Source organism: Taudactylus pleione, unplaced genomic scaffold, assembly GCF_031769625.1.
Source record: "Taudactylus pleione unplaced genomic scaffold, aTauple2 ptg000309l, whole genome shotgun sequence".
Taxonomy (NCBI): domain Eukaryota; kingdom Metazoa; phylum Chordata; class Amphibia; order Anura; family Myobatrachidae; genus Taudactylus; species Taudactylus pleione.
Genome location: NW_028284710.1, coordinates 10,648,055 through 10,664,732, shown reverse-complemented (window position 1 = coordinate 10,664,732; position 16,678 = coordinate 10,648,055). Strand labels below are relative to the sequence as shown.

Sequence of the window (16,678 nt, the reverse complement as noted above, 5' to 3'; positions counted from 1 at the left end):
AAGTACCGGTGAATGTGTCGTGTTCTATGGGAACAGCGGGTGGTTGCTATTGGCAGAAGACCTCACCAGAATGGTTCTAGGGGTCTTACACAGTGATTCCTAAGAGACCGTAGTCCCAGGCAGCCTCAATGATTTACTTCCATGAAGCTGCTGCTGAAGATCTTCACTGGTCAGAGGAGCATGTGATGGGCTCCTCCAATCAGAGCTCAGCACATGCTACTATGACTCCTCTGCAGGGACTACTGGGATTTATTACCCAGTAGTGCACTGCTAACTGCAGTTTGGCCCTATCCTCTGCATGTAGCTGCCTACTGGGTCAGTCACAGCCTTTATGAGTGCCGGCAAGCAGCTGCACTGCAGGCTGCCATACCAATTGTGGCCGTAGGCCCCGCCCTCCCGCGATACGGGGGGTGGCTACAAATCACTGTGGCCCAGTCCGAGCCTGACGAGAAGACTCTGCTGAAGCCTGCCTGGGAAGCAAAAGATGTTTCTTGAAATATCTTCAATGAGAACCCTCTTTGCTACATTGGCGGTCCAGTAAGTATACATAGGGGTCTATTCATGGATCAGAGAAATACTCTGTTTTGCACTAAACAGGGATATTCTCTATTTGGTGCTATTCATAGAGCGGGTTACCGTGGAGAAGGTCACCTGCTCCTCTCAGATGCCGGCACATAAGCAGTGGGAAGCAGACGTATTTGACTATTGATACGTCTGTCTTCTCACTGCTTCCAGGGATCGCGGAGGGGCCAGTTACCACAAGAAGATGCCAGACAGGTAAGTGTACATGAATGGCTACAAAATATCACTATATATTGCATCGATGTGCTGCGATATATAGTGATATTTTTCAGTTGCCAGATAATGTTATACATGAATAGACCCCATATGGCCACCCTGAGATGGCACAAAGGAGCTGATTCAGACCCGCTCGCTAAGGCGCGATCGCTCGCTCTGAGCGATTTTCGCCCATCTGCGCATGCGAATAATTCGCAGTGTGCGTGTACAAGCCATTCGTTGCATTCTGATTTTGGTAGCTCGTAAGCCACTATTAGGTTGCTGCTATGAGAGACAAATAGTGCCGTTTGTGGGTGGTAACAGGGGAAGGTGCTTGTGAACGGGGGAGTGGATGTGTGAACACAGGTGTGTCTGGCCGCCAAAACGCAGTTCAAAGTGCGTGCATAATTAGCAAAGTAGCATCATTGTACACGTCACCTGCATGTATTTCAGCCAGCGCTGATCGCTGTGCTTGCAGAAGGCTAAGGCAACCCCAAGGGCTGCGAGCAGCTCCGATGGCTAACGATGGTCCTGATTAATCCTTCATTTCCCGGAGATGACGCGTGTTGCGAGTGGCAAGGGGGCGTCTTCAGACATTTGCGAGCGCACTGTGCCGTAGCTCGCTAAAACATAGTGGGCGTCCTTACGTGACGCAGTGCGAGCACTTAATTTAAATGTCCGGCCCCTTTTTGCCAGCGAGCGATCGCATCTTGCGAGCGGTTTGAATGAGCTCCAAAGTGCGATAAGGATAGCGTTTTTCACAAAGTGCAAAAAGAATACTTTATCACACTTTGATAAATTGCTTACACAACATGGTCCCATAACAGGATATCGGGATGTGGCAAATACAGAAATTAAAGGGCTGTGTGAGACAGCAACGATTTGTCATCCTTTAGATAAATAGTAGGAAAATGTAAAAACCTCATTTTCTACTGAATACAATGGAAAAAGGAGCTCTCACTGCTTGATAAATAGACCCTTTAATATAAAAATCCTTGATAATGAATAAAGCTCTAACCCACTAGCTCCTATACAACATTTATCCACCTATCCCTGTAGCTGGAGGGCACAATAAAATGAATACTCCAGTACATTCTTGTTGTTTACTGTTCTTTAGGGGAGGCATATTTTTTACAATAAATTTTTAATATCCAATTTCAGCAATATCTAAAAATAATATAAAATCAAGTCCCTGGTAGGCATCTTTTTGTTCAGGCTAATCATGAGAACCACAGGAAGGATTTTGATGCAGTTATCACTATTCTATAGAGCATGTGTTGAGGAAGGTTTAGGTGTATGAAACATTAATGTATGACAAAAGGGAGCCGAGTAGTGACGATTTTAGTGAAGCAGTCAATGAAACAACGGAAGTCCAAGCGCTTTCTTGGCTTATGCTGCCTAAACCGTTAAAGATATACTACAGCGATGGACTTTATTTTATACCACATAGAGATTGATACATATTATCCGGTTTCTAAAAAAATTTATGTAAGCCCTGGTTACTGATACAAAATGTAAGTTTTTCCCTTTTTATGCCATTCCTATTTTATGTGAAAAATGATCGCCGTCAATTCCAAATTGCTCCTGTGCGGAGCTGGGGCGTGTCACTATTACAGTATATTACAATTGCTGATATAAGGCATTAGTAGGCCAAGTGCAAAGACCACATTAGTGGGCCCTCAAATCTTCTTTGCAAAACACAAGGGTAAACTTGTGACTGTATCTCGAAATTAGAATGTGTCAAAAAGCTAAAACATTTCCACATAAAAAAATCAAGATCTAAAAATACTAAAGTTAATTTTGTAGCTTCAGGGGTCTATTTATTAATCAATTAAGTGCCTAAAGTTCAGCTTTTTCACCACTTTGTGCTATTTGGCAAAGGATTAATGCCAGAGAAATCAGACCTCCATTGGGGATAATGAGACACATGCGCTGATGTTAGCTGTACATAGCTTAAATAAGTGAACACGCTTAAATCACTGAAGCGTTATGCTGCTGGCGTAAGGAAAATAATTATTTCCAAGGATGGGGTTTTCTCCAGAGCAGCCCCGGCATGGTAAATGCAGCGATACATAATAATAGTTACTGCTGCCCTGTAGCTACCAATGATAAATAGACCCTCACATAGGTTTATGTTTTGGTATGGGTAAGGGTTTGGTACACAGTACATCTGAGGTTAAAATTATTAGAAAGCAGTGCGCTCCTGCACTGTCTCATCACCGGAATTCATGGGGCGCTGCACAGTATGACGGCCGCCTGTTAGTTTTATCTCGGTTTGCTTGCTCTATATCCTAAATAAGTTATGGATCTGAGGGCCTGATTCAGACCCGCTCGCGAGCGCTGAGCGCTCGCAAGCGGGTCGATGTTGGCCAAGTGCGCATGCGCACGACAGAGGCGGCTCTGTCGTGCGCATGCGCGAGACCCGAATAACGACGGCCAAGCCGTCGTTATGGGTCTCGCACCAAAGGGGGCGTGCTGTCAATGGTGATTGACAGCACGCCCCCTTTGGATAGAGCCAAAAGCACTCCAGGGCTTGCGGCAGACAAGACCCTACCACAAGGGTCTCGTCGCAAGCCCGATGGTCGTGATGGTCTTGACCATCGCGACCATCATTTTGGCCACTCGCTATAGCTGTGGGTGGTCACCCACAGCTATGCGAGCGGCCAGAAGGCCGCTCTTAAATTCAGAGGGACGGCCCTGATTCAGAGCGAGTGCTCTGTCAGAGCGTCCGGCTCTGAATCAGGGCCTGCGATCCGTTTCTACATTTCATGCTCCCTCAAGCTGCCCAGATTCCTGGCCCTTCCTCCTCTGTGATCATCTTCTGTCACCTCCCCTTTCCTGTCAGATTGATAACATTCACTTCTCACCTCTTTAATTCTCTCCCCATCTACCATGGGATCGGCTCTTTGCCCCTGTCCTCTCCTTTCTTTTTGGCTTCTGTCACCACCCCTCTCTGACCAACTGTTTGTCCCTCCCCTCTCCTTTCTTATTGGCTTATGTCACCACCCCTCCCAGATCAACTCTTTGTCCCTCTCCTCTCCTTTTCTTATTGGCAGGTATGAGTTTAAAAAAAGTCACTGCTTTGCTATTTAAAGTAATGGAGGTGTTCCTTGACATGAGCACAAAGTGTTATTTTAAAAAATACTGTATTAGGAGACCTGAAATAATGGTGGTAGACACAGGACCGGCTCCAAGGCTAATAGCGCCCTGTGCTGGCTGAGCGCCTGCGGCGTCGAAATTGGGTGTGTGGCCTAATTACCATAAGTCACACCTCCTTATGTGACGTTATCTGAGGGGCGTGCCCGCATGGCACGCCTCCAAATTACATCAGGCTGGGGGGGGGCCTCACTAGCTGGGCTTCCCCCAGCCCTCTCATGGCACTGAATGGATGCCGCGCGCATGCGTGCAGCATCCATTCAGACTCCGGGGTCCCAGCTGCGGCGGTGGGGGTCCCCAACCCCCCGATTTGACCACCCGCGGGCCACTTCGGCCCATGGGTGGAACAGCGGGATAGTACTGCCCCGCTGAAATCGGGATGCTGGGGAAGGGTGCACCCTCTATGGGTGGCACCCCTGTTTGACCGCTCAGGTCGAACACCCCTAGAGCCAGCCCTGGGTAGACAGAACATGATTAGTAGTACTCACATTAATATAGGTGCAATGTATATTTGCTAAAAAAGGAGGATAGCTGAGAAGGGCTTCCCATAGGTGTTCCCACTCCAGTGATAGCTGCTTGGGGCAGTAATTGCAGTAATAAGCTGTGCACCCTGTTTAATATCACTCTAGTACATGTATTCTGTCAATTTAAGTTAAATGATCAGAATATATAATACAACCTTCTCTATTGACTAATAACAATGATTAAAATTAGATAAAAGTCAGATCCTAGATGCTATACATAAATAAAGCAGTGCCAAAGGAGCTACCCCTTAATGTCAGTGCATCACAGAAGCATTCTATTCCCCCAATGAGACCTTAATGCCCGGCATGATACTGCCACTGTTTGCTGTTTTTCTCTTCACTTCAGTATTCCCCCGCAGGCTGGCTATACCCTGCTGGCACAGTTTAGTACAGGAAGCAGGGGGTCGCTACGACATGCACTTTCTCCATGCGCCATGGTTCCACGCTACTCCTCTGCTCATCACTGTGCATACATGCTGGGCACTAGGACCCAGAATTACATGTGAGAGAGCCCAATGTATACCTGCAAAAAGCTGTTCCAGACAAAGGCGTATTAAGAGAGGAGGGGGCCTGTGTGCATCACACATTCACAGCCCCCTCCTCTCTCACCGGCCACACACTGACCACAGCAGTAAACTCTGAGCACTAGTCTGTACCCAAAGTCTACTAGTCTGTGCCTGTCGATTTCCCTACTGCGCATGCACAAAATGCAGGGTAATGTCAGTGGCAACCATTTGCACTACAGCTGACGCGGGACTTCGGGTTCAGGATTTGCGGTGTGGGCTCCCACCGCTCACCCTGCACCCTTTATAAATACGCCCCTGGTTCCAGCATCCTGCACCACCACCTGCAGGCAGCATACACTCACTGGCTGGTGAGCTGTGTAGGAACCTGTTCCGCTCCATTACCAGTGTGCATGTAATAGTGAGTACAGCTGTACCTGTTATCTCTCAATAAACCAACACCACTGGTAAGTAATTGGGCTGTTCATAGTTTAGAGGCATCCACCCTTGTGTGCTTACATAACTCTGTAGTACCTGGACACACATCATTTCCAATAAAATGTGGTGCACATTTAGGACATTGGTTAATGATTATGTCCTGCATTTAGATGAGGGGATGAATTAAAAGTTCTCCAGAATCTATAATTAAGACGTCTTCCCAGGGCAATTGCCCGATTCTTAAAACAACCCACACAGGCTCTTAATTGACGCATTATTGGTATTTTCCCTTAGCAACTGCCACTCTCCCCAATTTCATTTTTGCTCATTTCTGTATACTGCCAGGTAATCATGCCTTGTAGCTGCACACCACTCTTCACTTTCACCTTGTATAGGACAGGTGCAAATCCATGCTGGTGATCATGACTAGTACTAGCCAAGCACATATGCCACAAGCAACGAGTAGACACCTTTTTTCTTTCTGTGCAATCTTCTTTAAGCACAATGAGCCCTATTACTTCCAACTCTGCATTAGGTTGTTTAATTGTATATGGCAGTATATAAAGTAAACAATACCCTACATTTATGCAATACACACTGTTCCCATGATTGTACATGTACTTATGAGCTACTGGGAGAAGAAATTAAACAGATATATGCAGGGTCAGACTGGCCCACAGGGGTACATGGAAAATCCAAGGCTAGCCCCACTGCCTTAGGGGCCACCAGCTCCTCTAGGAGTCAGTGCATCAGTGGCATCACTAGGGTGGTGTGGGCTGCACCGGATGATACCATCCAAGAGGGTGACACCAAAATAGCGGAGCTGCTCTGCTATTTTGGTGTCACCCCCCAGATGGTGTCATCGAACAGCTCTGCAGCGGTGATGGATGAAGCGCGCATGCGTGCGTCATCCACACTGTCTGGATAGGCCAGGGGCTGCCCAGCAGCTCCCTGCTTGTTGGGCAAGCACCCAGCATGATGAATAATGGAGCGTGACACATGGTCACACTCCCAAAACATTACACTTCAAGGGGCCAAACCGTCAGTGAGCGAGGTGCAAGTATAAAGCCGCACTGGGTGTCACCACCCATAGTTGTGTTGCTGTTCTTCATTCATTCATTAACTTAGAATTAATTTTTTTCAGTGGCATGTATTTCACCTTTACTAGACCTAATGCAGTTCTCATTTGGTTTTACAGTCAGTACCAAGTCCCCTATCACCTGTACAGTGCATTAATGTGGTATATAAAGACAGGAACACTATCATGTGCTTAATACATTATACTGCATTCCCAGATCTATGTATTCACTACAGTGCTTTGCTGTTATCATTCTGGTACATTATCATGCATGTACTATCAGCAATTACTATTTATATATTTAGAAAGGGGCCCAGACTATGCACTCTCTAATAGTTAGCCAAGCTTTCTTGTTGGCTGACCACACACCCACTCTGGCGGCTGGCCACATCCCTAAGCATGGGCTCCTACCACTGCATTTACCTGGTGGCCCTTCATACCCCAGTTCAGCAGGGTTCTAGATTTAGTAGCAGCCTTATCTTATAGTCAGTATACAGTGCTGAGCCACATCTGATTACCAGCATCCAATGTTAATATATATAACAAAGCAAATTCTGGTGGTAGGTATACAAAGCATGTGGCGAAAGCTACCTGATGTGGGGTGGGGAGCCCTCCTGATACCCCTGATGGAGGGGAAAACCACCTGATGTGGTGGCTTTGAAGAGTTTAAATCAAGATACTTTAATACTGCCACTGTGATGGGACTACAAAACACAAAATGCCCAGTCTACTGCCGACTGCATCACATGCCAGAAGTTGCTCCACCAAAGATCTGCCCCCCAGGCTCAGTCGCTGGGGTCCCAGGCCCCCTGCCTCCCATGCCCTTACCCGCAGCTCCGTTCGATGCGTTCTTGTTGACATCTAGCTTCTGGAAGAAGATATGTAGCCGGCTTATCTTCGGGCCAGCCACTCAGGACTCAGCTGAGGTTAGGGCTGCCGCCAGGGAGGAGTGGGACGGAGAGTTGTGGGTTGGCATTGGGACTGCTGCACAGGTCCACAGCTAGAGCTGTCACCAGGGTGGAGTGGGACGGAAAGTTGTGGGGGGCATTGGGACTGCTGCACAGGTCCACAGCTAGAGCTGTCGCCAGGGTGGAGTTTGACGCAGAGTTGTTGGTGAGAGGGTGCGCCGAGACTAGGGCTGCTGCACAGGTCCGAGCCGAGACTAGGGCTGGCGCCAGGGAGAGGTAAAAAAGAGATTGTGGGTGAGGGGGTGCCGGATGTGTCACACTGACATAAGAAGCTGCTGAGGAGCAGAGACACAAATGAGTAGGGACAGGCTATAGATAGACGGGCAGCAGCTGATGGTGTGACACGTAGCTCTCCACTAGTCTATGGTGGCTTCTCAGATGCAGGGAAGAGGTGTCACGTATTGGGCAGCCGTAGCGGTACACTCCGGGTACATAGTTACAGCCCTAAGTGGGGTGAATATATTGTGGGCAGTGGAGGAAGTGCCCCTTCAGAGCTGAAGCCCGGCGGCAGACGCCTCCATTGTCTCCCATAGTTCTGCCCATGCATCAGACGATAGGAAGTTTATGCAGTGAAGAGCGTATACTTGTAGCCAATATGTGAACTACCCAAAAGGATATATATATATACACACCATATACACTTAAAATTAACATAGAACTATTTAATGAACAAGAAACGTGATAAAATAAATTTCATAAGGATTACAGTGACAACTTTTTTTTATTTTACACATGATTTTAGCAGCAAAATCAATGACAATAAATTGAAATTGTCAGTGATATCCATGAATCGAGTTCTGCGAGTAAAGTATTTATCTTTGCAGGTTTCAGTAATCAGAACTGCTATTTATTAATTTTCATCCATTCCCGCACATTAGCTTTTATTGCAATTTGTAGTGATTTTATTATTATGACATATTGTATTATATTATGTGTACAGAAATATGTTTGTCTTTGTGTCTTATTTTTTCACAATTGCATTCATGGTACAACAATGTCAGTATTATTTCCAATCAGGGACATTGAGAGCTGTGCTGGACCAGGGGGCATGTCCTAATCACTGGAGAGGCCACGCCCCATTAGGAAAAACTGTAAAAAAATAATAATTTTTCCTGACTGCTAGTGGCGCTGTGCACTAGGGAGGGGGCGCTGTGAGCCCCTCAGCCCAGTGCAAAGCAAGGGGGCACGATCAGTGCCGCAAGCAGTCTCCCACTGCAGCCCAGCACACAGGAGCGTGTGATGGTGCTGTGAGGTAAGAGGGTGTTGCTATATTGTTGCTTTGTGAAATTTTAGTTTTCTTTCTATCATCATATAATTTTGTCCTTGTTTATTATATAAAAAAAATTTATTAATTTTTAGTCTTCTGAATGCATATTCTTTTGGACAGTTTGCCAATTATTAGATAACCCTGCAGGGAATTGTTTTCATGTGAGTGGGCTAGACCTGACTGTAACCCTAAATCAATTGGTTTCTGTAGCCAAAGTACAAATCAGAGCCTGTTCTGGTGGCCAGTACAGCTGCAAAGACTATCCTGGTGGTATATAATGTACAGTGCAGAAGCTATTCTGAAGGTTGGTACACTAATGCTGGGTACACACTTTGACGGCAGATCAGTCTACTTTGATGACGGATCGGTCACCAGACAATCCACCATCAGAGTGTCACGACCCTGTCTAGTTGTCACCTTTTTGCCTTGAGACTTACCCCTGTCAGCTGTCCCATGGATCTGTGTTTGTAGTTCTCCTGGGGGATCTGCTCTGACTTTTCTATGCATTCCTGTCACAGTGATTATTGCACCTGGCCTCTCCTGCCTGTGAGCACTGCTAGCCCTGATTGGAGTTGCAGGTGTGGTTCTGATTCTCAGTGCTACAGAGATGAATACTCCCTCTGCATGTTGTGCCTTCCACCACTCAGAATGCTACTGCCAGACCACCTGTCCGTATCCACCAATTGCTGCCAGACCCAGGGTATATATTTCCTCCCCTGATAACATTCTGGGCCTGAACATCTTGTCTTCCCGTGGTGTATGGTTCATGCTGTTTCTGCATTCAGGTGTATTCCTGAAACCTGCTACAGCAACCCCTGGAGCAATCCAGAACACCTGTTACAGCTATACCTGGCAATCCAGTAAACCTGCTGGCAGCAACCCCCGATGCTTCCAGAAAACCTGCTACTGCTAAACCTGGCAATCCAGTAAACCTGCTGACAGCAACCCCTGGTGCATCCCGAAAACCTGCTACAGTAATAACTGGCATCCAGTCGCCTGTTACAGCAATACCTGGCTTTGCTCTCCTGCTAGTCCTACTCCTGGTTGGTCCCTGGCACTCTGTAAACCTGCATCGTGTCACCCTGCATAGCTTCCTGCTGTGGATCAACTCCTGCTCCTTTTACCTACCTACTCCCTCCCTGAACCTAAAATTCCCAAACCTATCCATTCCTTCCTGAAACCTGTTATTCCCAATTATCCAATCCAGCCTGCACCTGAGTTCCAACCTTGTCACAGCATTTATGGATCACCCTGTTTAACCCTTGTCTCAGCATTACCTGATTTCCCTTCAGCCATCGTCATGTTATTCCAGTCCAGAGTCAAGTTCCTGTCATATCAGTTCTATCCACGTTATTCCAGTCCAGAGTCAAGTTCCAAGCTCATCAGTTCAGTCCACGTTGTTCCAGTCCAGAGTCAAGTTCTTAGTTCATCAGTTCAATTCAACAGGTCTTCCTGCCGGTCCCAGTCCGGTTCCTCCAGTTTCTGTCATTTATCATCAAAGGCAGTTTTCACTGCTACACAAGTCTTGTAAATAGAGCTATCTACATCATCTGTGGTTCCAGTTATGCCGGCCTCCGTCGAAACCCGATCACCACCTGAGACAGGTAACTCGCAGACATCAATTGTGACACAGAGCAGCCGATTGGCAAGCTATACCCACTTACCAATCGGCCACTCGGTGTGTCTGGGATGACATCACAACTGGGCAGGCATTTAAATTTGCACGCCCACTTGAGATGTCAGTGTCGGCAGTCCCTGCAGCAAGTGTACAGGAGGTGGGCGGGTCGCCTTACACAACAAGATGCACCAGTATACCTTTCAGATGTATTGCCATCAGCTGTGATGCTGGGCTGACCTGATATATCTGTGAATTATGTCGTTCAGACATATCGAGTGTACACACACGCCGATGCACTCGCGATATAAGTAGTCTCTACTGTGTTGGTAAGTCAGTGTTTTATTAACATGTAGTCATAGGTGCCATTGGGCTTTCACCAATATGCATATCTCCCTAGTAGGGATGGCCATCGACTATTGATAGTTAACATCGATGGTATACTAGCGATGGCCAATGCGTTTGCCATCGATTGCAAAGAGCCAATGGTTCTCCACCATCGATGGCAAAGTGGAACCCGTTTTTTTTCTCCCAACACGCTAAGCCCCATCCCCCATTTTTGCAACAGCAGCGGTGGCCATCGAGTGGTGCAAACCATCCATAGTTCACCATAGATGGTTTTTGTAGCATTGATGGTGATCACTGATGGCGCCACCGATGGCCATCCCTAGTAGGGAGTACTGATCTCAGCGTAAGGCTCCAATTGCTGGTTCACTGAATACCCACCAAGCCACCGTCTTGGGTTTGCAGGTTTTAGCTTAGAGAGAAAAACATTTAATTGGCCCAAGATATACTGTGGCTCATGATACAGAATGTCTGCATATATTGTGTTTGAAAAATTTATTGTAAACCACAATTATAAATTGCAGGAAGCCAGAATCAGTTATATTTAAATACACACTAAACATTTGATTAGGCTGCAATAACATAATATTGATATTGTTAATAGCATTATTCATGCATATTGTCAATATATGTTTTCCTAAACCTTGTGTTGTGCCTCACTGTGACAACCTTCCTCAATTACCAGTGGATATTTCATATACTACATTTGTGTAGCATATATTGTGGATGAGGGGGTACAGACAGCATCTAAGGGAGTGTATAAGAGTATTGTGCAGTGTGTAAGACAGGTTGTCATGTATTACTTCTGAAATGTTGTCAGGTGAATTATCAAAGGTTTTACAGGAAATCAATATATGGCCATGTACCCTGTCTCTGTTCCTCTCACCCAAACAGCTGGATGATCCATGACATCACAAACAACTCTGAAGGGTTATCATGAGAAGGAACTCATCATTGCCATGCATATCCCCCTTCATTAACATCAGACAGTCTCTAATGTCCCACGAAGTAGCACATAAACTGATCGACTCCTAAATAACAGGTGGTCGCTAGCAAAATTAGGGAAGATTTAAACACATCACATTACAGACTTCTGATGGCACTTAGCCACTCACAAGGTATATGCAGTGGCGTAACTAGAGGATCGTGCAGGGCACATGCCCTGGACGCCGCGGCCAGGGCAGTGTGTTGCCGTTATAGAAGAAACGTCCCTTGCCAATGTAGCTTCCTGCTCTGTGAGTCTCAGCATCTCCTCTCTGCGTCTGATCACATCTCCTCCCTCCTCCCCTTCAGTCATATTCTCATTTCAAAATAGTCATAGTGCGGAATTGAGCCTGTCACTTCATGCTTTGCAGTCAGACTGCTTGCCAATGAGCCATCTGCTATTACAAGGGAAGACTGTGAATTTTAACTATATGAAGCTACTTCACATTCGTCTTAATTTAAATACAGTCATACCTAGGATTCAAACTTAGCACCTTCATGCTTTGCAGTCAGTCACCTTACCAATGGAGCCATCTGCTACTACAACGAAAGCCTGTGAATTCTAACTATTCACATTCATCAAAATGTAAAATACAGTCATACCTGGGATCCATAGTGAAATGGAAAGGAATGTTCCCAGAGTGACGAGAAACTGTGGAGTGCCATTTCGACACTCCCCCATTTTCCAGTGACTACACCCCTGGCCATGCCCATTTTTGGCACACAATTTTTTGCCCTGGGCACCAAAAACCCTAGTTACTCCTCTCGGTATATGATAATATGGTATCAGCCCACGGAAGACACTGGTAGTTTGGGAATGGTAAGTGGGAATACATACCTCCCAACATCTTCAATGTTGACCCGCCCAGAGATGCTAGGCTGCACCCAGGGCTCTCCCCGCATTGTGAACAGATGTTGTATGCATGCGCTCAGCAACTATTCACTCGGTCCCACCAGCTTCTGCCCACCACGGGACGTTGTGGCCTGAGGGTGCGGTGGCAGGACAGTCCAATGAAAAGCAGGACTGTCCCAATGAAAGCAGAACAGTTGGTAGGAATGGGAATAAAGAAACATGTTTTAGGAGAAATAGTAGTTGATCCTAATCAGAAATGGATGTGTGTGGTACTGTCCCCTACCAATTACTGTTATAGGGGGCAATGTACTAAGCTCTGGAAAGTGATAAATTGGAGAGTGATAAACTACCAACTAATCAGCTCCAAACTGTCATTTTTCAAACACAGCCTGTAACATGACAGTTAGGAGCTGAATGGCTGGCAGTTTATCACTGTCCAATTTATCACTTTCGTGAGCTTAGTACATCTTCCCCATGAAGTCTACAATTAGGGAGAAGTCCAGGCCGTGGACTGAGGTGGATTTAGGACTCAAGCTGCCCCTAGACATGTAACTTGCCCCATTCATGTGTGGCCGGTCCCGATGCTTCCAGACTGCCAAACCAGACCCAACCTCCCCACCACCACCACTACCTCCTGCACCACAATGTGCTCCCCACACACCAGTTGCAAAATTAGTCATAATGACAACAAAATAAAAATCACCTGGCCTCATCAGACCAGTGGCCTAGCATGGCTCTCATGCAGTGGAGCCTGTTGTGCTGCCTCACAAGCCTAGTGGGAAGTTCACCACTGGCTGTGGAGTTGTTGGCTTCTGCTGGTCTAGGAAACTCACTCATTCTTTTGTTAAACACTGCAAAAGCGTTTTTTTGTCTCAGGATTGTTATACTGGAGGTGATTGTGGTGAATGGTACTGGTCAGAACTTGGGGTGTGGAGGGCTGCCTCCGCCTCATAGGGACACTGTTTGGGTAAGGTCTGTACTAGAGTTTTTTTGGTGATTGACCTGGCAATTCCTTAAGTTCTATTTAGTATGATATATTGTATTGCTACCTTAAAGTATAATATACAGATGTATCTTACCTGTTGTTTTGTCGGTGTGATCCATGAACCAAAATAATAAGCTGGACACTGACAGCAAATAGATCAACAAGAATTTATTGACGTCAGTACTCTGTAGGACCACCATGTGCAGTGATTACTGCAGACACCCTTCTTGGCAAACTGTCCACAGGTTCCTGGACAACAGCAAGCGGTATGTTTTGCCACATACCGCAGTGTCCAACTGTGACACTGAAGAAGGTCGAGTTGGCCTAGAACGCACCCATCGCTCCAATTCGTCCTAGAGGTTCTCAATGGAGTTAAGATCTGGACTCTGAGCTGGCCAGTCCATCCAGGTTACTGAATTTTCTGAATACCAGTGTCGCCCTGGAAACATGACAGGTGGCGTTGTCATCCTTGTCAAAACCGCCACATTAGTGGCCATTTGGAACTCGTGTGCAATGGTATGCATGGGACAATTTCACTTGAGCGGGTGTTTCCATTCACTTTTGCCTACATAGTCTACGTGGCATGCTTAGAATAACTCATTTATTTGTAACTGTGTGCTAATTGGACTGTAACATATGATTTTTATACATTGTGTTATGCTTTAACTGCACTGCTTGTTTAATGCACTGAGAATTACTAAACAAGTTTAGTACAAAGTACCTTCCAGGGTCATTCAGCCTAATAAAAAAATATATATATATATATATATATATATATATATATATATATATATATATATATATATGTTGTTCTGAGCTACAAAAAACCCAAACAATTTTAAAAGATCTTATCCTTGCCATACAAATATAAAAAAGCTAAAAATCATACACAACATACCTGGATTAAAGACAAATCCTCCAGACTTAACCTGAAAAGATAGTTCCTGGAAAAAAAAAATGAATTGCTTTTTTAATATGTTGTTTCAATTTCAATATTACAAAATGACATAAAAAGCCTTACTATTATTATAGACTTGTCAGCAGAGTCAAACTGGCCCACACCGGTACAGGGGAAATTCACGGTCGGCCCAAATGCCTGAGGGCCCCACCCCTTCCCCCTAATGTCAGGCTCCAGAATTTGAACTCGAATTATACATTGTTACTCCATTAGACAGTCAGTTACATGTTCTACAAGTTGTGGACAAACCCGTAAGCATGGGCCCATACTACTGCATCCCCATGATGGGCCCTTCATGCCCCAGGCCGAGGCTGCAAGTCAGTTATAGCGTCAATTTGTTCAGGTTGTTGACATTTTATAGATTTTATATTTAATATATTGTTCGAAGTGAAACATTACACAACAGTTCAAATTACATGACTTCTTTAAGTCAGTACAAATTTTGCAAATCACCGAAGAAAATCTAAATTTTGATAAAAGTTGGAAATTAGCTTAAAAAAAATTAAGTACTTTGCCTCTTCAACACATGCATATTTGGCCACCTAGGTTTTTTGGTCGTTTATGTCAAAGCCATATGAACTGCAGGTGCCTGAGAGCTGGTGTTGATGGGTGATTGTAATTTCACAGCTGAATCTGATAGGGTTTTCTTCATTACTCAACCATATTATAAACATTGTTCGATGAAAGCTTCATTGTATGGATATTAAATTGGACATGAAAAAATAATTTCTGAATCAGTAGCTAATGAACACAGAATTTTTAACATAACACAAACTTCCCGACCTTTGGGCTACAGCTGCAACCAAGCACCCTAGATTGGGCTGAAATAAGCTGCACGTCTCTCAACAGGCAAGAACCTTAGTAGCAGAAGTGCAGATAGAAATGAGCCCCAGTCATTTCATCACCTTCTTCAGCACTTTACTGACGTTTAACTTCGTAGAAGTGGGTTAACTGCAGAAATTTTACAGACCCTCCAACATGACCCCTTCCACCTGGTACAAAATGCTCCTGGACTTCCCTTTCTCATCAATTAACTAGATCAACGCAGGTGATTGCAATCATTAATTAGGTGGGAAGTCCAGCAGCAGAGCTTTTTGTAGTTGAAGAAAGGGGTCACGTTGGAGGGTCTAATGTTACAGATCCCTTAAATCAGTTTCACATAGCTGTCAGAACAGTAACATATGAAATAAAGCTTACCATACACTAGATCAACTTTCTTCCAACCATCCAATTGGTTGGTTGGAATGAAAATCCGGTAATGCATGGGAACAAATGACAATCAGCTGTTTGCTCCCAAACACTGGAAAACAGATGAAAGCTGTTGCTCAGACAAGTTTTTTAAATCTAACAGATTCAACCAACTTGCCTGAATGACCTTTTTTGTGTTTTCTGGTGGTTGGGAGCAAATGGCTGATTGTCATTTGCTCCCATGCATGACCATATTTTCAACTAGCTGGATGGTTGGAGCAAAGTTGGTTTGGTGTATGGCCAGCTTAAGAAAAAATAAACGGAACTTAAACTTTCTCTTCTAAATATAGAATGGAACAGGGTAATTATACTTAATGTCATCCTTCAGTACCAGCAATCAGTAGGACTCTTATGTGCTCCTAGAGAGAAAATGCAGCAAGCTTAAATTAGCCCAGCATTGTGGTATTTATTATTATGCCTAAGAGACAGACCCTGTCTAAAATTACACATTGACAACTGTCATTCACACATGCCAGTTATGTCATACTCTGCTACTTTACAGGTTCTGGATACTCTGATGTTAACAGGAATTAGCCTAAGCCCAAAAGTGCATAATGGCATGAAGGAGGTCATTTTCAGAAAGCACCTTGAGCCCCGATTAAAAATATTACACAAAATACAGTAACATAAAAAGAGAATAAGCTGTACATCATCTCCAGTATGAGGCTGTTGTTACAAACCAGATCAGAAAACAATGGAATACATTCTTTAAACAGCGATTTGGTTAAATCATGACTTTTGGTTGTGTTTAGGGGAGTGTTACAAACCTCTGGAAATTAGCCTCTAAACTGCCATTTTGAACATGTTGCAAATCGTCGTACCAATCTTTTACAAGTTCAGAATACAAACTGCCGGATATATTAAGCTGCGCTTTCACAAATCGCTGAAAACACACCATACAATAGCGGTGCTCTGGCAGGTAAAATGGCTCAAATCTCTCACTATTGGCTTATTTTAATAAGATTTGCAAAGAAAAGAA

The 16,678-nt window shown here is 45.0% G+C and overlaps 1 protein-coding gene across 2 annotated transcripts in view; it reads right to left on the bottom strand.

Annotated features, from left to right (window-relative positions):
• Positions 1-16,678, bottom strand: part of SEMA5A (semaphorin 5A) — a 503,265-nt gene that overhangs the window by 274,320 nt on the left and 212,267 nt on the right. Inside the window, exon 4 of one of the 2 annotated variants that reach the window (XM_088442351.1) lies at positions 14,392-14,437. In XM_088442351.1, the coding sequence (XP_088298477.1) occupies positions 14,392-14,437 (46 nt within the window). Of the gene's footprint in view, positions 1-9,148; positions 9,235-14,391; positions 14,438-16,678 lie in introns of those variants that run through there. The other variant, XM_088442352.1, reaches the window with a different exon arrangement.